This window comes from Mus caroli, unplaced genomic scaffold (genome assembly GCF_978045245.1).
Source record: "Mus caroli unplaced genomic scaffold, Mus_caroli_1 scaffold_13, whole genome shotgun sequence".
NCBI lineage: Eukaryota > Metazoa > Chordata > Mammalia > Rodentia > Muridae > Mus > Mus caroli.
In genome coordinates this window covers 47,858,685-47,884,436 of record NW_028227268.1, presented here as the reverse complement: position 1 = coordinate 47,884,436, position 25,752 = coordinate 47,858,685, and the positions used below count along the sequence as shown (strand labels likewise).

The 25,752-nt window shown below is 41.8% G+C and overlaps 1 protein-coding gene across 3 annotated transcripts in view; it reads left to right on the top strand.

The window, feature by feature from the left end:
* The window catches only part of Mettl16 (methyltransferase 16, RNA N6-adenosine), a 50,169-nt gene that overhangs the window by 15,184 nt on the left and 9,233 nt on the right, over positions 1-25,752 (top strand). For all 3 annotated transcript variants that reach the window (XM_029483855.2, XM_021176308.2, XM_085829823.1), the window contains 6 exons: positions 454-653; positions 3,904-4,044; positions 8,651-8,766; positions 12,263-12,405; positions 20,006-20,075; positions 21,397-21,486. In XM_029483855.2, the coding sequence (XP_029339715.1) occupies positions 454-653; positions 3,904-4,044; positions 8,651-8,766; positions 12,263-12,405; positions 20,006-20,075; positions 21,397-21,486 (760 nt within the window). The remainder of the gene's footprint in view (positions 1-453; positions 654-3,903; positions 4,045-8,650; positions 8,767-12,262; positions 12,406-20,005; positions 20,076-21,396; positions 21,487-25,752) is intronic.

Below are 25,752 nucleotides of genomic sequence, written 5' to 3'. Positions count from 1 at the left end.
AAAACAAACAAAAAAACCCCCAGCATTTGTAAAACACTTTATGTATCAAGAGCTGCATTCTTTTCAGAGACTCTTATATGGCACTGATGTTGGAACTCCTGCCTTAATAGCTGAGAAAAGTGCCAGCCAGGTCATGTCTTGTCCAGAGTTTAGCTAAGGCAGAAACCAGACAGGAATTGGAGCAGAGGCCCTCTTAATCCCTGTGCTGCATGTACAGATGCAGTCTTTCTGGTTGATAACTACACTGCTTCTCATAGGCTGTGAAGTCTCAGGTACCCCTGTGTGTCTGCTGTTGTGCTGAATGTTGAATGTCACTTTACATGCGTGATTTCTTTAGGAAATTCAAATGGGCATTGGGTCCTTGGTGTAACTACTTGATATGGCAAAAGTGCTAGCTAGTGTACCTAGTGGTGTATAGTAATCAGTTTTGTGTTCTTTTTCTCTACTCCTCAGTCTTAATTTCAAAGACCCTGAAGCAGTCAGAGCTCTGACTTGTACTCTCCTGAGAGAGGACTTTGGACTTTCTATTGATATTCCTTTGGAGAGACTAATTCCCACAGTCCCGTTGAGACTTAACTATATTCACTGGGTAGAAGATTTGATTGGTCACCAGGATTCTGACAAAACTACTCTCCGAAGAGGAATTGACATAGGTAGGTGGTTCTTACTTCCATAGGTTTTGCATTGTCAACTCTTCCTAAACTCTTCTAGTATTAACTGGGAAAACAGCTTTTATTTGGTGCAAGTGGAAGTTTCTGTCATTGGTTTCTTTTGACAGGGGATGTCCAGGTAAGTTAGGGAGCAAGGGGGTTAGAGAAGTGTGGAAGGAACAAAAGGTCCTGGTTTACTTAGCTTTCAACTTTTTACCTTAGCATCTGTGTTGGTTGGGCATTGTCTACTCTGTTATTAAACAATTTTTAATTAAACAACAACTTGTTGTTGTTGTTGTGTTTTGAGACTGTGTAGCCATGCAGCTAGCTCTGTAGATCAGAGCTGGCCTCAAACACACAGAGATCTTGCCTCTCTGCCTACTGAGTGCTAGGATTATAGGATTAAAGGCATGTACATCATACCCAGTTCTAAAACGCACCTCCCCACACCGTTTTATTTATTTATTTATTTGCTTTTAATTTCTCTTTTGGTTTTTTGAGACAGGGTTTCTCAGTGTAGCCCTGGCTGTCCTGGAACTTACTCTGTAGACCAGGCTGGCCTCGAACTCAGAATTCCACCTGCCTCTGCCTCCCAAGTGCTGGGATTAAAAGGTGTGTGCCACCATTGCCTGGCTATGTTGTTGTTGTTGGTTTTCTTTTTTTTTTTTTAAGATTTATTTATATATTTTATGTATATGAATACACTACAGCTGTATAGATGGTTGTGAGCCTTCATGTGGTTGTTGGGATTTGAACTTGGAAGAGCAGTCTTACCTGCTGAACCATCTCACCATATCACCAGCCCTTCTGTTTTGTCTTTTTGTTTTTTTGTTTTGTATTTTTTGAGACATCCTGACTGACTAGCTGTGTAGACCATTGCTCTGCCTCTGCTCCCAAATGCTGGGATTACAGGTGCATGACAGCTTGCTTTGTCATAAATACTTAAAGTCTTGGCTTGGCCTATCAGAGTTTCCATTGTCTGGTCTTTACCCTGCTCTCTAAGCCCCACTTATGTAATGTTTCTTTTGTTTTCCACACTTGTCTTGTAGACCACCAGGCCTTTTTGTATGTTATTTCCCATGCTTCAAGTTTCATCTTGATCTTGTTTGTTCCCATTAATACTACACTTGTCATGGCAAGTCTGCTTTCTCTGACCTTAAAACCTAAGAAAGGTTACTTTCTTAGTTATGATACATGGTTAATATTTTTTGATTTGCCACTAGACTACAAACTATAATTACAATAGTCTCTCCAGGCCTAGCAAAATTGTTGGATAAAGTCATTATTTATATATAAACTAGCTGTTTTCAGACACACCAAGGGGGGCATCAGATCCCATTACAGATGGTTGTGAGCCACCATGTGGTTGCTGGGAATTGAACTCAAAAGCTCTGGAAGAGCAGTCAATGTTCTTAACCACTGAGCCTTTTCTCCAGCCTCAAGGCATTATTCTTTTTAACATTAAAATCTAAGTACTTGGTGTGAGTTAAACACTGGCGACCTGATGGAGTTCAGTTAAAGCCCTTACCTTTACATTCATGGTGGAAGATGGCCGATGTGTCCTAGGAAGGCAAATACCAACTTGACCAGTGTGGTGGCAGGTTTGTGACCCTGGCACTTGAGTTATGGCAGTGGGAGGATAGCAGGTTCTAGGCCAGTGCTGGCCTGGGCTATGCAGTGAGATCAGAACTAGGGAAGGAGGTGGGGGAAAGGGACTCTAGACTATTAGGTGCTAATTGCATTTTAATTATGCCCCAAACCCACTAAAGTAGCACTTGGGGATACACGAGGTTAATGGATTTTAGTTCTTCACAAGGGGCAAAGCTTGCTGAAATCATAGTCTTTCTAATTAGGGTTCTATATAAATTCTTCCCCCAGACTCTCATCAGGTTGCTCTAATTCTGTGACTATGCTTTCCATTTTTATTTATCATTATAAGGATTATTACCCACTTAACATGTCATTTGGCTTTCTGAAGATATCAGAATTTCAAGTTTTTGTCTTTAGAATTGAGGGACAGTGTTAGGGTAAGAGATGGGTCTTTGACCTGGATATTTTCCCTTTGCAATAAGGAAGGGTTTTTTGTTGTGGCGTTGTTGTTGTTGTTAATTTGCCAAAACAGTCTAAATGACTCTAGTTTCCTGGAATGCCTGGGCCCAAATAATTGTGACTCTTGAGGAGCTGGCTATCTTCTTCCTTCCTCGCACCTCCCAAATCCCCAATGGCATGTTTGCATGACAGCATCAGGGCCAGGAGACGATGCCATGGCTGGCAAAGAGGTTAAGTAGTGCACGGTTTACTTTGCTCTCTGTTTCTTGTTGAGTAGGTCATGAGGAAGTGATGGGGCCTGAGGGCTTCAGGAAGCCCCTCCAGATCCTGCAGAGCCACAACGGAATCAGGAGAAGCCCTAGCTCTCCTCCCCTTGGATGTACTCACTGGGATCTAATTGGCCAGATTTGTTACTGATTGTAAAAGCAGCACCTGGGGGTGGAGGGAGGCAGACAAGTCCACGGTTAGGGGCTCGACATGCAGATTTAGGAACAAATGATGGCTGTTGAAGCTGATTTTTTTTTTTCCCCCTCCATGCAGCATTGACTTCTCAGTATGTCTTTTGTACCTGTGCTAGGGCTGGTTAGTGCCTGACATGACTGACATTCTCCACAACCACAGGGAACTGGGGACACACACACACACACACACACACACACACACACACACGTGCGCGCGCGCGCGCCCTTTTTTTTGATTTTTGAAACTGAACTGTGCCTGTCTGCATGTTTTGTTTGTTTTCCCCCTTGACACAGGGTCTCAAAATCATTCTTGCTGCCTCTGCTTCCCAAGTGTTAGAATTACAGGTGTGTGCCACTACACTGATTTGCTGTGGAACACTGGAGTTTTAACAGGTAGCATTGTATTGAGGAAATTACATCTTATATGGGATGTAAAGACTTTTATGAGTAAATTGAATTTTAGAAAATAAAGTGTTTTGGCCACTTTGGGTTAATATGCTGTTTTCCTGGGCCTTCAGTTATCTACACTTCATTTTACACACAGCATACAAGAGTAGGGGATAAAGGTTTCTGTCCTCTAGGAAAGTTGTTCTCTGAGGTATGTGTGAAATGGGCAGTGAGCCCAGTAGCCGCTTGTGAGTTAAGCTGTGGAAACTTGAAAGAATTCTTATGAAGAAAAGGGGTTTTTATTGTTCTCACCTTCCCCTCTCATGTGGGATGTGCTCTGAATTTTTATTTTCTAGGTACCGGGGCATCCTGCATCTATCCCTTACTTGGAGCAACCTTAAATGGCTGGTATTTCCTGGCAACAGAAGTGGATGATATGTGCTTCAATTATGCCAAGAAAAATGTAGAGCAGAATAACCTATCTGATCTCATTAAAGGTTGGTTCCTCTAAATAAATAGTCCTTCAAGCTTCATTTATTAAAAGGTCTTTAATAGCTAGGCGGTGGTGGTGCACGCCTTTAATCCCAGCACTTGAGAGGCAGAGGCAGGCAGATTTCTCAGTTCCAGGACTGCCAGGGCTACACAGAGAAACCTTGTCTCAAAAATCAAAAAACAAAACCAAAAACAAAGCCTGTCTATAATATAACATGCATTGTTATTATTATCTTCTGTGGGATTTTTTGTTTGTTTGAGACAGAGACTCACTTTCTAGGCCAGGTTGACTATGAACTCATAGAGATCCACCTGCCTCTGCTTCCCAAGTGCTGGGATTAAATGTGTACCACCATGGCCCAGCCTCAGACATTTTTTTTCAATGCAGTTTTTCTCTCTAATATACGCCATGAAGTATAGATTACCCTGAGATTTGGGATTCATGCATAAATCATGTGGCTGTGTTCTTTGCTCCATCTAGATAGAAGTCATTGGTAGATAAGGTTATTGTTAGACAAGGGAGGCTCAGGCTGCTGTTGGGCAGCTTTTGTTTGCCTCCCAAGTTTGGCAGCAGTGAAGGGGAGCAGTAGGTATGTCCTCTAGTGTCCCTCTCAGGTTCTTCAGCTGGCTCTCAGAGATCCTTAGTCCATCCTCACCAGCCATTGTGACAAGTCATAGTCAAGTGGTCTGCTGACAGCGTAACACGACTTGATAGCTCTCTAGAACTTGCAGACCAGGGCTTGCTTGCATTTGCATTTTTATGTAACCCAGAGTTACATAAAAATTTCTCAGGCACCGGTGGTCATGAGTGCTAAAGTCCTAAGAAATCTGGCCTAGATCCATCAAGGATGGTGATAGCACAATACGTGTCTGATATAAATGGTTTTAACCAGCTCTGCCGGTGCCTATGCCTGCCGAGCTGAGGCAACTACTGATGTTGTAATTTTGTTAATGCATCACTGGAACACAGTTCAGGGTGGCTGGTGCTGACTACGTCATCATGGTAACTAGGGAGAGCCAGTAGCTGTTACTTGAGTTACATTATCTTATTTCCTGACCTCTTTGGTTGTTTGCTGGAAAATGAACAACAGGGAGATAACTGTCTGCATAAATTTAAGGTAGGTCTAGTGTAGTGGCAAAGGTTATCTTGGCCACTTGGGAAAGTGTGTTATGAGGATCTATAATTTAAAGTTCACCAGGTCTATGACTTGAGTTCAAGATCAGTTTGTGCGCTTAGTGAGACCCTGCCTCAAAATTAAAAGGGCTAGGGATTTAGTTCCTTGGTAGAGCACTTGCCTTGCATTTGTGAGGTTCAATCCGAAGTACTACAAACAAAGCAGTTAGATGTTTTGATGATTTATTAGCACTAATACTGACATTAAACTATGCTTTAACAGTACATAGCATCTGTCCATTGTGCTAGAGAGGGATAGTTCCCTTTCTGTCTCATTCAGCCAGGAACTCCATCTAAACTTTAGAATGGGCTTGTTAGTAGCTAAAATTTGGGAGTGGTTTTTATGTCTTGTTTTGGTTTGGTTTTCTTTCTCTTTTTCCTTTCATCAGTTCCTTTGTGTTAGGGAGGCTGGGCACACAGCTGCAATAGTGTGTGTGTAGAGGTTAGAGAACTGCTCATAGAAGTGGTCCTCTCTCCACCAGAGGGATGGGTTAGTCCTCTGGTTTGTGTTTCCAGGTGAGGTTGACACTCTCAATCTGCCTTCATGGTGTTTGCATTCTGAACACCTCTTGTGTTTTGTTTTTTCCTTTTTTTCCTAGTGCTCATTCACTGAGTGCATTTTATGTTGTTTCTTAGGGACTTTGCTACTTGAGATAACCCTAAACAGTGCTGAATCTTGTGATAGAGACAGTACATTTCACTTAGATGAGCTTTAGTGAGTTAGCAGTATTTTTGAATTTTCAGTTAAAGCGCTGTGTATGTATTGGTATTTAACCTGCATTTATGTATGTACCACATGTGTACCAAGTGTCCAAGGAGGCCAGAAGACTGGGTCAGATCTCCTACAGACAGTAGTGCTTTGCCATGTGGGTGCTGGGAATTGAACTCTAACCCTCTGGAAAAACAGCCAGTGTTCTTAACCACTGAGCTATATTCCTAGGCACCCCCTTTATTTATTTATTTATTTAGAGACATGTTTCATTGTGTAGCCTTAGCTAACCTGGAAATATCTGTGTGGACCTGGCTAGTTTCAAACTTGAGAGATCTGTCTTGATTAGAGGCTTGTGCCACTACACCTGACCAATAAATCAATTAAGCCAAACACACCAAAGGTGAGGTTATGTGTCCAGGAGGCTTGCAGAAGCTGTACTTGTCCTGTACTTCCCATAGGAATTTGTCTTTGCTAGTTCAGTGTTCATGGCAACTTTATAGACCATAGCTACCATGAATAATGAAAAATAGGTATTGGCAAAGTTTTGTGTCTGGGAGTGGGTGCACGTGTGCATGTGCCTTTGCAAGCCTCCAGAAGTCTGCATCAGAATGCTCTTTAATCATTTTCTACGTACGTTATTATTTTAAAATAGCTTATGTGTGAGTGTATGTCTCTGCACCCCCCAGCAGAGGCCAAAAGAAGGTGCCAGTTAGGGCTGGCGAGATGGCTCAGCAGGTAAGAGCACTGACTGCTCTTCCAGAGGTCCTGAGTTCAAATCCCAGCAACCACATGGTGGCTCACAACCACCTGCTATGAGATCTGATACCCTCTTCTGGTGCGTCTGAAGTCAGCTACAGTGTACTTATGTATAATAAATAAATCTAAAAAAAAAAAAAAGAAGTTGCCAATCAGTTCCCCTGGGATTGAAGTTATTGGTGGTGTTAGCTGTCATGTCATTGGAGTAGTAACCAAGTTCTCTGGAACAGTAATTAATTCTCTTAACCATTAAGCCATATCTTCAGCTCCTTCATTGTATTTTTTTGAGACAGGGTCTTACTGTGAACCTGGAGCTCAGTGATTCAGCAGGATTGCCTGGCCAGCGAGCCTCAGGGGGATCCTTTCTTTGTCTCCCTAGTGTTGAGGTTACAGGGGTATGCTATCATGCCCAGGTTTTATATAGGTGCTAGGGATCAAACTCAAGGTTTTAGGTTTATATGTCAAGCACTTGACTGACTTGAGTCATGGCCCAAATCTCTGGGCACAAATTTTTTGGGGGAGGCACCTTTCTATTCTTTGTTTTTAAAAAATTACATATAGCTAGCTAGCTGGGGTGGAGGTATACTCCTTTAATCCCAGCACTAGGGTAGCAGAGACAAGTAGATCTCTGCCAGTTTGAGGCTAGCCTGCTTTACAGAGTGAGACTGTCTCAAAAAAAGAAAAGAAAAAAAAAAAAAAAAGAAAGGAAAAGAAGAGAAAAGAAAAGAAACCAACAATAACAACAACAACAAAAAAATAGGGTCTAGGGAGCTGGAGAGATGGCTCAGCAGTTAAGAGCACTGATTGTTCTTCTAGAGGTCCTGAGTTCAATTCCTAGTAACCACATGGTGGCTCACAACCATCTGTAATGGGATCCGATGCCCTTTTTGGTGTGTCTGAAAAGACATCGACCATGTACTCATAAATTAAGTAAATAAAACTTTAAAAAATATATAGGGTCTAAGTCTGTAATTCAGGCCGGTCTTGATTTCTCTATCTTGCTTCCTCCTATGAGTGCTCAGATTATAGCTATGTGCCACCACTACCTGCTAAATTATAATATTTCAATTTTAGTGTATAGATATATGCTAGAACTAGTCCAACTCTCCTTCATGATTTATGGCCATCCGATATTGACAGTTTTTAATTTTTTAAAGATTTATTTTATGTCAATGAGTATTTTGCCTGCATATGTGTCTATGCACCACATATATACCTGGTGCCTTCAGATGTCAGAAGGAGGTATTGGCATTTTTTGGAACTGCAGTTTCAGATGGTTGTGAGCCACCTGTAGGTAACAGTGAGCTGAACATGGTCCTGGGAGAGCAGCATGTGCTCTCCTGTTCCCTAGCTCCTTGCAAGTGATTTTTTGTTTTGTTTTTTTTTGTTTTTGTTTTTGTTTTTGTTTTGTTTTGTTTTTCCTTTTTTTTTTTTTTTTTTTTTTTTCGAGACAGGGTTTCTCTGTGTAGCCCTTGCTGTCCTGGAACTCACTCTGTAGACCAGGCTGGCCTCAAACTCAGAAATCTGCCTGCCTCTGCCTCCCGAGTGCTGGGATTAAAGGCGTGCGCCACCACGCCCGGCATAGTGATTTTTTAAAAGTAGAATTATTTTAGTTTTTAGCAGGATGAACATAAATTTATTGCAGAAAAGCTAGAACTCTCAAGAGTAGGAGGAATTTCAGGAGAGAAATCTCTTGTTTCATTAAGCTGAATTGTACTATGTCTCTTTAGAACAGAGCTAACACTTTTCCTAGTAGTGTTAACACGTGTTGTTCAGAGCAGCACTGATAAAGCTGACGCGCCTGCTTTAACTCTCCATTGCTGCAGGTCTGCCTCTCACTGGGAAGGAGTGAAGGAATCTTACACACAGGCTTGCCGTCATTTTCCTTCTTGGTTGTGTATTGTTTTGTGCACTTATTTAAAGACATTACAAAATAAGTAGTAACTAACAGTCCTCGTCATCTCCCTAGTGGTGAAGGTGCCACAGAAGACACTCCTGATGGATGCGCTTAAGGAAGAGTCTGAGATAGTCTATGACTTCTGTATGTGCAACCCTCCCTTTTTTGCCAACCAATTGGAAGCCAAGGTACAGTACCTTTAAAGTTACCAAATGCTTAGCTAGCTTTACATCATCGCAGAGATAAGAACGAAAGGCAGGTTTTTTTAAGAGTCTGTATAATTTAAAATGCTGTTGGTTTGAGGCATTTGTGAATCCAGTACAAATAGACTTCGCAGTTAAACAGTTAATTTCTGTAGCTGAGAAGTTGAGTTATTAAGGCTTCAGGAGCAATGTGGTTAAGGAATTTATACTACCAAAAAAGCCTAGGCTTTTGTTTTAATTTCCTCTGGTCCTATTGTCTTTTTCTTTTCTTTTTAAATTTATTTATTATATGTGAGTACATTGTAGCTCTCTTCAGACATACCAAAAGAGGGCATCCGATCTCATTACAGATGGTTGTGAGCCACCATGTGGTTGCTGGGAACTGAACTCAGGATCTCTGGAAGAGCAGCCAGTGCTCTTAACCTTTGAGCCATCTGTCCAGCCCTTCTAATTTCCTCTTGACTCTAGCCTGGCCCTCTGCTATTTCTTCTTAGGCTTAAAACTTTTTTTTTTGAGACAGGATTTCTCTGTGTATCCCTTGTTGTCCTAGAGCTCACTCTGTAGATCAGGCTGGGTAGGACTCAGAGATCAGCCTGTCTCTGCCTCTCCTTTGCCTTTTGAGTACTGGGGTCAAAGGCCTGTGCTACCACTGCCTAGCTAAAACCATTTTTAAACTTTAAATTTATTGTTTATGTGTATGAGTGTTTTGCCCGAGTGAATGTTTGTACACCTCATGTGTACCAGGAACTTTCAGGGACTAGCCCTTGGGTCTCATGGTTGTGAGCCACCATATGGGTGCTGGGAGTGGAACCCAGGTCCTTTGAGAGGGCAGCCTGTATTCTTAACTACTGAGGCATCTCTCCAGCCTCTAAACTTTGAACTTTTAAAATTGGACTGAGCTTGTTAGTCTAGGAACAAAAATTGGTATTTTTTGGTATTTAATAGTAAATAAATGGCTGAGTGTCGAAAATGTTTTTCCGGGGTTGGAGAGATGGCTCAGCGGTTAAGAGCACTAACTGCTCTTCCAGAGGTCCTGAGTTCAGTTCCCAGCAACCACATGGTGGCTCACAACCATCTGTAATGGAATCTGATGTCTGAAGAGAGTGACAGTGTATTCACATGCATAAAATAAATAAATCTCCTTTTAAAAAAAGAGAAAATGTATTTGCCTTTAGATAATGAACAAAATCTATTGGATAAAATAAACTGTTGTGTGGAGACCTGTAATTCCCAGTACATTGGAGGGTGAGGCAAAAGGATTGCAAATCCTAGACTATTTTGAATTTAGTAAGTTTAAACCTGTCTGAAGCAACTTAGTGAGACCCTGTCTCAGAATTTGAAAGAGAAGGCCAGGAATGTATCTCAGTGGTAGAGTGTTTGCCTAGTATGTGAAAGGCCCTAGCTTCAAACCTTAACACTGTAACACCCAAAACATAATATATTTAAAAATTCAGTGTGGGGACTAGCAAGATGCCTCAGCAGTGAAGGCAGAGGATGTGGGTTCTGTTCCCAGCACTCACATGGCAGCTCACAGCCTGTTTATCACATCAGTTCCAGGGAGTCCGACCCCCCTCTTCTGGCCTCTGGGCACCAGTGGTGCACATATGTGAGTGCAAACACTTACACACATAACATGTTTTTTAGAAAGTTACTAATTTTTTATGCAGGGTCTCACACAATTCAGGCTGCTGAAATTCACAGAATTTTGTTTCTTTTCTTCTTTTTTTTTGGTTTTTCGAGACAGGGTTTCTCTGTATAGCCCTGGCTGTCCTGGAACTCACTTTGTAGACCAGGCTGGCCTCAAACTCAGAAATCCGCCTGCCTCTGCCTCCCAAGTGCTGTGCGTGTGCCACTACTGCCTAGCTCATAAAATTTTCAAATACTGTGATTATGCCATCATGCTCATTCCAAAATAAATAAATCTTCAAAATAAATTTATTTTGACAAAGCCAGGAGTTTGAGCAGCAGTTTATTGGAAATACTAACATTCCTTATTAGAAAATTATTTAACAATTTAAATAATTAAAAAGTTAGCTTTTGGCCGGGCGTGGTGGCTCACGCCTTTAATCCCAGCACTCGGGAGGCAGAGGCAGGCGGATTTCTGAGTTCGAGGCCAGCCTGGTCTACAAAGTGAGTTCCAGGACAGCCAGGGCTATACAGAGAAACCCTGTCTCGAAAAACCAAAAAAAAAAAAAAAAAAAAAAAAAAAGTTAGCTTTTGTGTAAATTTACGAAAAAAATAACCCTGTCTACAGTAACATTTATTAAAAATGTTGTTTGCCTCCATTCAAAAGATATGGATAGGGCTTTGGCTTCCTAAAGTGCTTGTCTGACATGCCAGATAGTTTTCTACATTGACTGCTGCTTATGCTCCAGCTCCAGTGTGAGGTTCCTCAGCATCTGCAGCTTTGCTGTGCTACCCTAGCGAGTGTGGAGTGGTGGTGTTTCAGACACTCCAGGCTGTGCTGCTGAGCATCTTTCCTTGTGCTTAGTGGCCCTTTGCCCGTCTTCCATGGGATGATTTCATTCAGTTACCTTGCCTCACTTTTCCCCCTTTCTGGGTGAGGGTCCAGTCAGCCCCTTACAGTTCTACACTGAGCTAATTACCAGCCCTGAGACCTTGCACATTCTGGGTAAGCCCTGTGCCACTCACCCTCCACTATGCCAATTTTTAAATTGGGTTACTTTTCTTCCTATTAAGTTTCAAGGACCACCTCGCCTACCCCCAATCCCTGGCTGTCCTGGAACTCTGTAGACCAGGCTGCCCTCAAACTTACAGAGATTCTCTTTCCTCTACCTCTAAGTCCTGGGATTAAAGGCATGCACCACCATTGCCTGGCTATTTTAAAGATTCTCTATATTCATATCCTAGACCCAAGTCCCTTTAATTGTAATGATTTGCAAACATTTTCTCATCCTGTGGTTTATCTACAGTTTTCCATGGTTTATCCTTTATAATGAAACTGTTTTTAGTTTTGATGAAATACAATTTATCTATTTTGTGTTATTATGCTTTTTGGTGTTATATCTAAGAAACCATGGGCTAATCCAAGTTAATGAAAATTTACTTTTATGTTTTCTTCTTGAGAGTTTTATAAATTAAGCTCTTAGATTTAGGTCATTGATGCATTGGAGTTAATTTTTTTTCATATGAAGTGATGTAAGGATGGATTAAATACTTAAATATGAGAAAGAGAACCATATAAGTATTAGAAGAAAACATAAGTAAATATTTATCTAATCTTTGGGTAGATTTCCTGGCCATGGTATCAAGACAGAAAGCATAAAGGAAAAGCAACAGATTGGGCTATATAAAAGGTAAATGTTTTTATATTTAATCCCCAGGGCCTTGCGCATGCTAGGCAAGTGCTTTGTCACCAAGCTACAGCCCCCACTGGCTGTGTGTTCTTTTAAATCTTTAGTGTAGCACAATAACAAATAGATTACATTCAAAGACAGTGGTTTTTGTTGTTGTTGTTCAGGGTGTAAATTCTCGGAATTCTCGAAGACCTCCGCCTAGTTCTGTAAACACTGGGGGCATCACAGAGATCATGGCAGAAGGAGGTGAGCTAGAATTTGTCAAAAGGATCATCCATGACAGTTTACAGCTTAAAAAAAGGTTACGGTAAGTACGAATTTTGTCTCATGTGATCCTAAAGAAATGATATTGCTTTAAGGAAAAGTAATCACTGTAATTGAAAAATAAGTAGATAACATCCAAAAGACTGTACAGACAAAAGGGAGACAGGTCCCAGATGGGCAGATCGCTCCCATTAGTGTGGCCTGTGATGGAACAAAATCGACTCAAATATAGCTTTTGATTAGAAAACAGATGGATTTGAATCTGTCCCATGAACCAGAACCCGTTTGCTGCCTAGTCCTTTGCTGCCTGCCTAGAGCAGTTGAGGTTCTTGGACTCTGTTTCCTGAACCATGACAGACATGAGGACATTGTGCTGTCAGGAACTTCATGAAGAGAAACAGACTACGGCCATCTCGGATAGCGGCTAGGGCCGTTCTGTTTTAAAAGCCAATTATTCTGGACAACACACCTGTCATTAAAGAGTGTTAGATTCTCACACAGGACCGCTCGTCTCTTGTAACTTTCCACTCTGCCACATGCTGTTAATATGATAGATAATGTGTGTGGTAATTACAATATAAAGAGTGCTCAACCCTAGGGTTGAGTTTTATGAAACAGAAAGTGTTTTATTTTTGTGTGTCATAAAAGCATAATAAAATTTACTATCCAGTAATTGTAGAAGGTTTATATCAGGAAGAGGCCATGTTGTGGGGAATGAGCTCAAGGCCTCACTGTGGCAGGCACAGCACATATCAAGTTACAGCACAGCCTTATATTAGCTCTTTTTTTTTTAAAAATGTAGGTATATTTTGCCTGTTCGTGTATGTATGTGTACCAAATGAGTGTCTGGTGCCTGGGGAGGACAGAAAAGATGGTTTGATCCCTTGGAGTAGAGTAGAGTTATAAATGCTGTGAACTCACGTGGGTGCTGGAAATTGAACCCTGATTCTCTAGAAGAGCAGTCAGTGCTTCCATACACTGCCCCAGCAGATTAGCAAGTTTTTTGTTTCTGTTTTTGTTTTCACAAGATTTATTTACATGTAAGTACACTGTAGCTGTCTTCAGACACTCCAGAAGAGGTCGCCGGATCTCATTACGGATGGTTGTGAGCCACCATGTGGTTGCTGGGATTTGAACTCAGGACCTTTGGAAGAGCAATTAGTGTTCTTAACTGCTGAGCCATCTCTCCAGTCCCCAGATTATCAAGTTTTAAAGTCTATAGTTGAGTAGTGCTAAGGATGTTCACATCTCCAGACCTCTCAGTAGTTTTGTTTTCATTGTTTGTTTTGAGTCAGAGTCTCTCTCTATAGCCCTGGCTGTCCTGGAACTTCCTATGTAGACCAGGCTGGCCTCAAACTCATAAGGGACCTGCCTGCCTCTGCCTCCCAAATGATGAGATCAACATAGTTCTTCACTATGCAGGGCCAGAACTCTTGGTTTTCCAAGGCTGTACCTGCACCTCTTAAACAGTTCCCTGTTCGCTCCTCACACAGATCCAGCCCCAGTCTTCTGTCCTTGAGTTTGGCTGCTCTAGATAACTCATCTGTATGAAGTCAGGCAATGGTTGTCCTTTTCTGGTTTGCTTCTTTCACTTAGCATGTTTTCATGCTCCATCCATCTTGTAACATCTGTTCTCTTCCTTTTGAAAAAAGGCAAATATTTTTGTGTAATTTTTGTTGCTGTATTCTGTTTTTGTTTGTTTGCAACAAGCACTTGATGTAGATCTCTGACTGGTACTTGCTGGTTTACAGCCTAGCAAGTAAGCCCCAACTGCCCAGTTCAGGGAGAGAGCCTTCCTCAGGTCTAGTGGAGTATGACAGAGGACACTGCACGCATCCCCTCTTCTGACTCCTTCATGGGTGCTTAGGAACCCACCTCCAGGCTTGCACAAATACAAACATGAGTCAGTCTCTAAAAAGAAATGGTCTGCCTCTCACACATCACAGAAGCCCTTTGTCTTAACATTAATGTTTTGCTTCAATTGATTTCATTAAAGACATATTAGAGAAAGACATATTAGAGAAAGGCTCAGGCTAAACAGCCTTGAGGAAAGTCTTGAAGAAGTAAAGTAAATTTAAAGAAAGTCAGCAGAGCACCGACATTTGAAGAAGAAATAAATATATGAGCATCGTGCTCTAGCTGTGGCATGTAACCATGTCACCATTTCATCACCTGCTGGCTTTTGTTTCTGCTCTCTCTCTTTTTCAGAAATTGTATCTCATTTATGTAGTTTTGGCTGCCCTGGAATTTGCTGACTAGACCAAGCTGGCCTCTAATTTACAGAGATCTGACTGCCTCTTCCTTATCAGTATTGGGAGTGGAGGCATCCACCACCATGTCTGGTCATGTGTTGACTTTTGGGAGATTGGGCCAACCAGGAAAAAGGGGAAACTGGAGATGTTTCTCTTAGGCTACAATTTAATGGAGAGGAAGCTGTTACTTTTTCAGGAGACCTTTAAATCATACATTTATCTCCACAGACTTTCATCTGAACTACAAAAATAAGTTTTAGGCAGTGACTTACAGGCCACAGGCATGTGTTCTCATAAGTCTGGGTTTTCTGATTCGTTCTTCTCGGAGCTTTTGCTGAGGTTGACTAAGGGTTACTGGGGGGCGTGGTCTTCTAAACCAATGAAACTGACTTCGAGTTTTAAAACAAATTTTAAAGGAACATTCTAAGGAATAGAAAGATATTTATTATATTCTAGGTCTGCTTATATCTGGCTCTACTGCAGCCCCAAAGTTGAATAAGATGTGTAAAATTGGCTGAGAAGAGCCATTGTGCCTCTGGATAGTTGGCCATTTGGGGAAATATTACCACTTACAATTGGTGTAGAAAGTGTTCAGTTCTCTGCAGCTAAGACTTAGGCAGAGTTGTCACCATCATCGTTGTCGTCATCATCATGTTAAATCACTAGTGACTCAGCTTCTAGACTGCTGCGAAAGGTGTGTATTCTGAGGCTCTATGAAAATAAGAGATTGAAGACAGGTATCTTAGCTAGTTGAGGGGTGCATGCCTTGTAATCCCAGCATTTGGGAAGCAGAGGGAAGAGGATCAGGGGTTCAAGGCTAGCCTTGCTACATGAGACTCTACCTTGAAAGAACAAAAAGAGAGAGAAAGACAAATAAGAGAGAGAAAGACAAATCTCTTACATATCTTCCCCTGTATGCATCTAAAGCATTTTTTCTTAAGTTGGGCTTAATATTGAAAGCATTTGTTCCTCCTTTAGAGGACTCAGGGTCATTCCCAGCACCCACCTGGTGGCTTGAAACCTTCGGTAACTCCAGAAAGACACCAGGCATGTACATGATGCACATAATAGTCAGGCAAAACACCTGTACTTAAAATCTTTTTAAAATTCTTATTTCTGAAGACATACAGAAATTCAGAAGGCTAAAGTCATGCTCAGTAACAATTTAGTTGGAGCCACCATATTTTGTTCTGCAGTTGAGGAACTTGAAGGGTAAAGTTAAAAAAAAAAAAAAACAGTTTACTTTACTTAAACATTAAACGTTTTACTTCCAAGGCAAATTTTTTGATACATTTTAGTGGTCTGTACTGCAATTCTGTTTCAAAACTGACGACTGTTGCAGCATGTAGCCATCCTGGGCTGCTTCAGATTGGAGGGGGGAAATATAAAAGTTTATTTTTAGCTATGACAATTTAGAGTTTATGTCAGCTTAGTGATGGAGTTTGAGATAAAGCGGATCTTTCAGCTGCTCTGGTGACTGGAGGCCTTTGCTCCAGCAGTCTACTTATGTGCACTAAGTCTACTTATGTGCACTCAGCCATTTTCATTCCAAGCCTTTGCTTGTAACATTCTTTTTTTTTTTTTTTTATTACAACTTAAGTTTTAAAATTGGCTTAAATTTCTAACTATCCTTTCCCCATTTAAATGAGACACAGTTCTTCAAATTTCTTACTGTTTTTCCATGGGTCAGTCTTTAAAATGACAGCATTCTTTTAAATATAATTGATTACAGAGTGGGTCAAAATAAACACAAGGCTATAATATCTTATAATGTAAGAATGAATGTCCCCAAATGACATATATTTGAAGGACATAAGACCTAATCCAAGCCAAATTGTGTTCTAATGAATAAGTCCATAAACAGTGAAGCTAGAAAGGTTTGTAGTTGTCACAGTAATAACTGATCTCTGGGAAAAATCAACATTGGGAAATTTGAAGAGCTGGGTATTGCCTGGGGACTCTAGCTCAGTGGTATAGTATGTATGAAGCATCTTTTGTACCTGGGTTTAATCCTAAGCTTTGAAAAACAGCAAATAACAGGGTGTTTACATAGTATCTCTCCTTAGAGTACTGACTTTCAAAGAGTGGGAAATTTAAAGTGGAGAAGCCACAAAGACTGTCCCCACCCATGAGCCCCTGGTCTGATATTCCTAGAAGGACACAGGAGAACCTGTGTTTCCCTCACAACAAAAACAGGTACTCCAAAACTAATTCACTTCCTGACATGAAAGTAATGCATGATCAAGGAACCATTTCAGATTGAAGAGACTAAGGAGTCATGACAGATAACTGAAATGCACAGCCACACACTGGAGTGTGTATACAGGGAAGATTGGGGTAATATTACAGGCCAGGTCATAATATCATGGGAATATTCTATTTTCTCTAGTTTTGATCTTTGCTCTGTGTTGTTACCAGAAGGAATGTCCGTTATCTGTAAACTGTACATGCCAAAATGTACAGTTCAGCAATGTTTCATAGCCACCTCCCAAATAGGTTAGAAAAGATACAGAACATGGGGGAACTTGTTAATCGGTAAACCTGGGTGAAGGGTGTAGGAGAGTCATTTGTATTAAGCTTGCAACTCTAACAGGCCAGAAATTATTTCAAAATAGTTTTTCTTGAAACTTGGCGTCTCAGAGGAATTGGGAAATGCTGTAATGAGCAGAGCACTACTCCATGATTAAAAGCTGTAATGGGTTCATGGTCTCTCGGGGGGGCCAGAGCTTCCTTTGTTCCTTTTTGTTCCACTTGCATTTTGATGAGTTGTCACAGGGTATCTCTTGAGGTTATAGCAGCATTCAGTGGTTAGGCTCGTTTACATATGAAGCTAGAAAGGGGTGGCGGCTATATGTGTCTTTGAGACAATTTTCATGTATCAGGGCAGCTTTTGAACTCATTATTTAGTGGATGATTACTTTGAATTTCTGATTCTCCTGCCTCTACCTCCCAAAGGTATGCACCATTTTGTCCATGGCTTTGTTTGTGCTAGGCAAGCACCTTCCCCTGTGCCCCCTTTTTTTGAGACAGTCTCATATAATCTAACTATGATTGAGACTGGCTTGATTCTGATGCTGCCCTTCCTGAGTGCTGGGGTAATTTATAGCTTTGCACCATCTTCTTTAAATGTACTTAATAAAAGAACTTGGGTTGGGAAGAGATTGAGTTTAAACTTGGCTTTAATCGGTACAAGAACCATTTGAGTTACCTACTTGTAGAGTTTAAGAAGTGTCTTTTGAAGAATTTGTATCTAGTTATGAGATTGTATAGTAAAAGTTGTTTATAAATATTTTTTGTAGTGCCACGCATGGTGGCGCATGCCTTTAATCCCAGCATTTGGGAGGCAGAGGCAGGCGGATTTTTAAGTTGGAGGCCAGCCTGGTCTACAAAGTGAGTTCCAGGACTGCCAGGGCTACACAGAGAAACCCTGTCTCAGGGGAAAAAAAAATTGTATTCAGGTTAGGGATGTGAGTAAATTGATAGAATGTTTGCCTGGCATGCAAAATTTTGTGGGCTCAGTCCCAACCCACAAGCACTGAACATACCCAGCATAGTGGTACATGCTTGTAATCCTAACACTGGGGTGAGATGGGGGTGAGGCAGAAGGGTGAGAAGTTCAAAGTCATCCTAGGCTACACAGAAAGATGGGGGATAGCCGGAACTAGACTCCCAATCTCTCTTGCTTCTCACCCAGTTCCCCACTTCTGTGTTTCCCTTTCATGTCTATATATTCTGTGATGATTTAACTCTTTCAAATATGTTAATTTGTCCTTTTTTGTTGATTTTTTTTCTTTTCTTTTTTTAAAAAATTTTTTATTTTATGTATATGAGTACACTGTAGCTGTCTTCAGACACTCCAGAAGAGGGCATTGGATCCCATTACAGATGGTTGTGAGCCACCATGTGGTTGCTGTAAATTGAACTCAGGACCTTTGGAAGAACAGTTAGTGCTTTTACCTGCTGAGCCTTCATTGATTTTTTTTTTTTAATCTAAAATCTAATATTATTTCTTTTCTTTTTGAATTTTATTTTTTAATTTGCTTTGTGGATCTTGACTGCTTTGTCTTTTTGATTTTTCGAGACAGGGTTTCTCTGTATAGCCCTGGCTGTCCTGGAACTCACTTTGTAGATCAGGCTGGCCTTGAACTCAGAAATCTGCCTGCCTGCACCACCACTCCCAGCTGACTGCTTTTGTCTTAACTCTCATCTCTGTCCTATCAAATCAGCAGAATTGTTGGGCTATGTTTGAATGTCCCTTCCCTATACTGAAGCTGGAAATAGGCTTGGAGCAGTAAGCTCTGACAGCCATGGTTGTAGGACTTACCTTCTATAATTCCTTTCCTCCATTTGTACAGAGAGTCTCATCACTTCCAACAACAGAGGCCATGCCATGCTGTCCACTCCTTTATTGGCTGAAGTGCAGTCTTATGTCCTTTCTGTATTTCCCAGGCTATTTAGAATAATCACATTTTTCAGGTGAGAAAATCTCACCTGTTTTTCTCTACATGCCTTCGGGTCTATGTTAGAGACCCTGTTAGAGCAGTTCAGAACACAAGTTCTGGAAGGATTCTATATTTTCATAATGTAGTGCCTAGGGTATTTATATTTCTTTTAGTTATATTTCAGAGATTTATTTATTTTTATTTTGAGTTTTTGCCTGTGTATATGTGTATATACCATGTGTTTGAGGTGCCTGTGAAAACCAGAATAAGGAGTCATTGAGTTGGGAGTTATAGATGGTTGTGAGGTACCATTTGGGAGCTGGAATTCTGATCCTGTGTCCTCTGCAAGACCACCAAATGTCTGTCTCTTGGCCCTACCTTTCTGTTGTTGATTAATGACTGCCCTAAAACCAATGGCCTTCATTGTGTATACAAGAGGTGGGACTGTTGTCTTCATGCTCTTCCCAAATGTAGTGAGCACTGGAGAACTGAGCTGTTTGTTTATTTTTGATGACTAGGTTTCACTGTGCACCATTGGCTAGCCTGGTCTACATTGTGAGTTCCAGGACAGCCAGGGCTATTAAGGGTGAACCTTGACTCAAAAAACAATATGAAAACAAAAAAAGGATGTGTGCTATTCATATCCCACCTATAAGTAGTTTGTTTTTTATTAATTGTTTTTTAATTCTTTGTGCACACATGTGGTGCCATGGTGAGCGTGTGAAAATCAGTCTCTCTTTCCACCATGGCATCCAGTTATTGAACGCAAGTCTTTTTATGGGGCCATTTTGCCAGTCAACATAGGTTTTAAACTTGCCTTGGGTTCCCCCTGTGCCCATATTTGTCTAATTTGTGCACTTTTTGTTATTTGTAACTTAAACTCAATATTTGTTTGCTTCTGTTCTCAACGCTTATAACCAGTCTCCATTTGTCTTGCTGCTTTTTCAAGGTGGTATAGCTGTATGCTGGGAAAGAAATGCAGTCTGGCTCCACTGAAGGAAGAGCTTAGAATCCAAGGGGTAAGGCCATGTCATTACCATTCAGATGTGTCTCTTAGGTTGAAATTTGGGTATAGCAGCTTTCTTTATACCCTAAAGCTAAATGTATTTTAAATTTTTTACTTTTTTTTTTTTGTATGAATGTATCGTCTGCAGGTAAGTGTGCACCTTCAAAGGTCAGAAGAGGCCAGGTCCTCTTCTGGAGTTACAGATAGTTGTAATCTACCCTGTGAGTTCTGTGAATCAGGCTGGGTCCTCTACAAGAGCAAGAATTGCTCCTAATTGCTGAGCCATCTCTCTGGCCAATATTTCTTGTTAAGGATATTAAAAGCTACAAAGTAATCCCTATTTCTTTATGAAATCTAGTACTGAAATTTGCTTTTGGCAGGACTTTGGTTGGTTCTTGTCCTTAAAAAAGTAATTAAAGGCCAGGCATGGTGTATATTATATGCCTTTAATCCCAGCACTCAGGAAGCAGAGCAGGTGGTTTGTGTTTGAGGCCAGCCTGATCTCCATAGCAAGTTCCAGACAAGCCAGGGCTAAAAATGAGATTGTATCTCAAAACAACAGTAAACAAAGGCCTCTGAGTAGTGAATACTTGTCTGATGTGCTTGAGGTTGGGGCTGTTTACATGTGTGACCCAGCACTTGGGAGAGAAAAGCAAGAGAGCCACAACTTGGAGGCCAATTTGGGGCCACATAGCCAGCCAAGTCCTCTGTCAAAGAAATAAAGAGGGGCTGGAGAGATGGCTCAGCAGTTAAGAGCACTGACTGCTCTTCCGAAGCTCCCGAGTTCAAATCCCAGCAACCACATGGTGGCTCACGGCCATCCGTAATGAGATCTGATGCCCTCTTCTGGAGTGTCTGAAGACAGCTACAGTGTACTTACATATAAAAAATAAATAAATAAATAAGTAAATCTTTAGAAAGAAAGAAAGAAAGAAAGAAAGAAAGAAAGAAAGAAAACTACTTAAATAATTTTACACTGACTCCAGAAAACTGTTCTAGGTGTTTATTGTTTGAATTTATCTATAAATTTTAATATTTTATGAGAGGTAAAAGTTCTGTAAAGAGATTATGTGTTACCAGGCAGCTATATATACCAAAAAAAAATTTTTTTTTGAAATAATGTTTGTTAACAAAAGAGCAACAGGAGTTAGCAGCCAGAAACATGAGTAGAGAGGCTGTAGTGTGAAGATGGGTGTGGTGTCATCCATTAGTATTGTCAGTACTCAGGAGGTTGAGGCGGGAATATCGGGAGTTCAGGGCATCCTTAGCTACCTGAGACCTTCTCTTAAACCAAACAGAACTTCCATGTAAGATGCTGTGTTTGCTGGTTTCAGGTTCCTAAAGTCACCTTCACAGAGTTTTGTCAGGGTCGGACAATGAGATGGGCCTTAGCTTGGAGTTTTTATGATGATGTCACAGTACCGGTAAGTAAAGATTTGCCTTGGTGTTTCCATATGCCTGTTGTGTGATAAGCTTCAGTAGATCATACATAGTCTGATTCTGTGCTGTTCTGTTTTCCTCAATTTTTCTCCAGATGTTTATGGTAAATGAAAAGTATTTGTAAATAAGAGTAATCCTAGCATTTATTAGTTAGAAGTTAATCAATGTCTTAGTTTGGGTTTTACTTGTAAACAGACACCATGATCAAGGCTACTTTTATAAGGACAACATTTAATTGGGGCTGGCTTATAGGTTCAGAGGTTCAGTCCATTATCATCAAGGCGGGAACATAGCAATGCCCAGGCAGGCATGGTGCAGGAGTTGCTGAGAGTTCAACATCTTGTTCCAAAAGCAGTCAGAAGAAGACTGATTTCCAGGCAGCCAGGACGAGGGTACCCGTGTCCACAGTAACACACTTTCTTCAACAATCTTGATAGTGCCTCTTGATAGTGCCACTTCCTGGGCCAAGCATATTCAAACCATCATATTCCTTGGCCCCCATAGATGCTTTCAAACATGAGTCTATGGGGGCCATACCTAGCATAATGCAAATTACATTTAACCCAACTTCAAAATGTTTCCATAGTTTGTATCAGTCTGAACAATGTTAAAATTTCAAAGCCTCTTCTGAGAGCCATCCAATCACTTAACTGTAATCCCCAAAGAAAGACGGGAAACCAGCTGGGCTGGTATCAGACTCCAAACTCTGCACCTCCATGTCTGATCTCCTAGTCTTGTTTTATCTTTGTTTTCTTCTTTTTTGGGGGTGGGGGGTTTGAGACACGGTTTCTCTGTATAGCCCTGGCTGTCCTGGAACTCACTTTGTAGACCAGGCTGGCCTCGAACTCAGAAATCCGCCTGCCTCTGCCTCCCGAGTGCTGGGATTAAAGGCGTGCACCACCACGCCCGGCCTGTTGTAACTTTTTTATTGCGGGGTCTTGAACCCAGTGTCTCAATCATAGTGGGCAAGTGCTGTACCCTTACGCTATACTCCCAGCTCTGTGGCTATGTCCTTTTCGTGTGTAACACTTTGGGATTGTGCTAATCTCAGTAAAAGGCTCTGGTTCATGTTTCATGATTACCATTAGAAAGTGTATGTAGGTAGCATGGGCCAGACCCAGGACATAGAAAGCAGAGAACGAAGAGTTCTAAGTATGAGCCCCCTGAAGTAGTCCCAAGGAGCCAGCCTCAGCCAGAGAGAGCAGCTGGGGTTGTGGCTCAGTAGGTAAGAGTGCTTTCTGCTTTTCCAGAGTGGAGTTCAGATCTTAACCCCCACATCTGACAGGTCACAACACCAGAAACTACAGCTCCGGGGGCTCCAGTACCCTCCTGGTCCCCATATGTACCTGCCTGAGTGTGTGCATGTGCACAGATGAGTGCATGTGTGTATGCTCACATGTGCACATGCACACACACAAACACACAAAAGCCACTCATTTTTAAGATTTAGTTTATGTATGTGAGTGGACTATCTGCATGAACACCTGCATGCCAGAAGAGGGCATCAGATTCCATTATAGATGGTCAAGAGTCACCATGTGGTTGCTGGGAATTGAACTCAGGACCTCTGGAAGAGCAGTCAGTGCTCCTAAGTGTTTAGCCATCTCTCCAGCTCAAAAGCCACATCTTTATTTATTATTTATTTTATAAGATTGGTTCCCAAATTTCTCTCTCTCTCTCCCTCTCCCTCGCCCTCTCTCTCTCTCTCCCTCTCCCTCTCCCTCTCTCTCTCCCTTCCTCCCCCCCCCCCCCTCTCTCTCTCTCTCTCTCACACACACACACACACACACACAGAAGACAGACAGACTGAGTGGTTTTCTAGGCCTCCCTGGGAAGTGGTGGTAAGCAGCACCTGTCTGTTCTTATGTCCCTGCAAGAGTGGTCTGCTTTTTGTTGCCTGGAGCCACACATTCTAACCTTTGCTCAGCTACTCAGCTCTTCTCATGGTGTGTATGAGGCTAGTAGGAGTTCTTGCAGGTCTCTATCCAGGTCTGTATAGCAGGCTTGTTTTGGGAGTGCCTCTTCTACGGATTTGGCCATTCTTGTCTTCAGAGGTATCCAAAATGTTGTCTTTGAGATTCTGTTGCTATAGACAAAGAGGTAGATGTGTGTGGGAGCACAGAGGGACGATTTGCATTGCTTACATGTTTCTGAACATATGAAGTGCGATTTGAAGCTGAGCCAACAGCTAGTTGTACTGCAGGATTGAAATTGCTCCTATAGAGTGTCCTTTCTATGGAAGCCTAGGTTTGCTTCCGGATTTTATGGCAGGGCACCCAAAGGTTAGTGTTTGATTTGATCACTAATTAAAAAGATGCCTCTGCTTTCCATAGCTCCACCCTCCTTCAAATATTATCCTATTGTTTTCTAGACTACTAGGATCTGCACAGCAGATGGTTCAAATCATTAGCAGTGCCCCAAACTGTCCCCATACAGACACAAACAGCTGTGGGAAATCGAAGCAGCACCTGCTTCCGAGAGTGTCTGCTTCCCCCCCCCCTCCCCCCCGCCCGAGACAGGGTTTCTCTGTATAGCTCTGGCTGTTCTGGAACTCACTTTGTAGACCAGGCTGGCCTCGAACTCAGAAATCCGCCTGCCTCTGCCTCCCAAGTGCTGGGATTAAAGGCGTGCGCCACCACCACCTGGCGAGAGTGTCTGCTTAACCTGCTGCCCACATTTTTGACACAGCTGGAACAAGCTCATAATGGGCTCTGACACTCCCCATAGCCGCTCAGGGACATATTCCTTTGCCCTCTTTGATTGAGGGAGTCATCACAGATGCTAGTGTTGAAGGGCAAGTGTCTGTGCAAAATCAGTGTCTATCTATCGATCTATCTATCAATCATCTGTCTGTCTGTCTGCTTGCTTAGAAAAGGAAACTATGAACGGCCTTTCTCCTTTTCAGGGTATCTTATATAGCCTTGCAGTTTCTAGCCATCAAAGAATGCCACTCAATAAAGGCCTGAGATTCCTTCCTTGCTACACAGTATTTCTCCCTCCACACCACTGCCATCACCCCTAAGCTGCTAATAATGCATTCCCCAGTGTTCTATTAGATGCACTGAAACTGCTGGGTGTCTATGTGTGGCAGTTTCTGATTTGTAGTAACCCAGCAACAGTTTCTCAGCACTGGTGCTCATGATCAACGATGGCCTTTCCCCAGGGTAGATCCAGGTTACTCAGGAGATTTTGGGTTGACCTTCCTCTTGGTTCTCCTGCCTTGTGGGAAGCTCACCTGACACTCCTTCTTGATCCTGTTAGGGAGCGGGCAGGAGGAGAATGCTCTTTCAGTCCAGGAGAGGAAGACATGGAGTAGAACTGGTTAAGCAGAAATACTGACCTACTTCCCATCTCCAGCCTGCCATTTAGCGCGATGTGCAAGTTCCTATGGTAACTTGTGATTTCACTTATCTTAGGCCTCTTAACTGGTTTCTGTTGGTGCTGAATGCTGAAAATTCTAATTCAAGCAATTCAAGTGCTGACACTAAGCCCATTGCTGTTGTCTGGACTCATTTTAGCAACAAAAAGACAAGTGCTAATGTTGGTAGAATTTTTGTATCAACATTTCTGACTGATGAGGACATGGGGAAGCAGTGTAAGGCTGTTCTCCATAGAATGGCTGACAGGTCCCTTTTAGAGCCCCTTCCCCAGGTCTCTAATTCTGCGAGGTGGGGCATTAGCTCTATTTTTTGCCTTCAGGAAGTTTGATGTTGGTGAAGGATACGGTAGAGAGTGACACATAGTTGTAGTAAACTGTGTACTGTTGATGTGAGCATTGCCCAGGAAGCAATACTGGTCTCAGAGGACCTGGGTTAGGTTCCTAGCACCCATGTGACAGCTCACAATCACCTGTACGTTTCATTGTAGGGAATCCCACACTTTTTAGTCGCCATGGGCACAAGCATGCATATAGAAAGAAGTACATGCATACATGCAAGGCATTTCCCTTAGCCTGGGCTACCCCATACAGCTTATTAACGAGGCTTTTGTGGATTAGATGGAATGATTTAAAATAAAAATTTGTGTGTTTTTTGTGTTTTCTGGCTATACTCTATAGATTTTGTTTTGATTTAGGATTTATTTTTAACTATGTGTGTTGGGGGTTATGTGTACAAAAGGGAATGTGCCCACAAAGGCCAGAGGAATCAGATACCCAGGAGCAGGGGTTACAGGCAGTTGTGAGCCTTCTAAGGTAGGGAGTTGGGCTCCTCAGAAAGAGTAGCACCACCTCTTAACTCCTCAGCCATCTC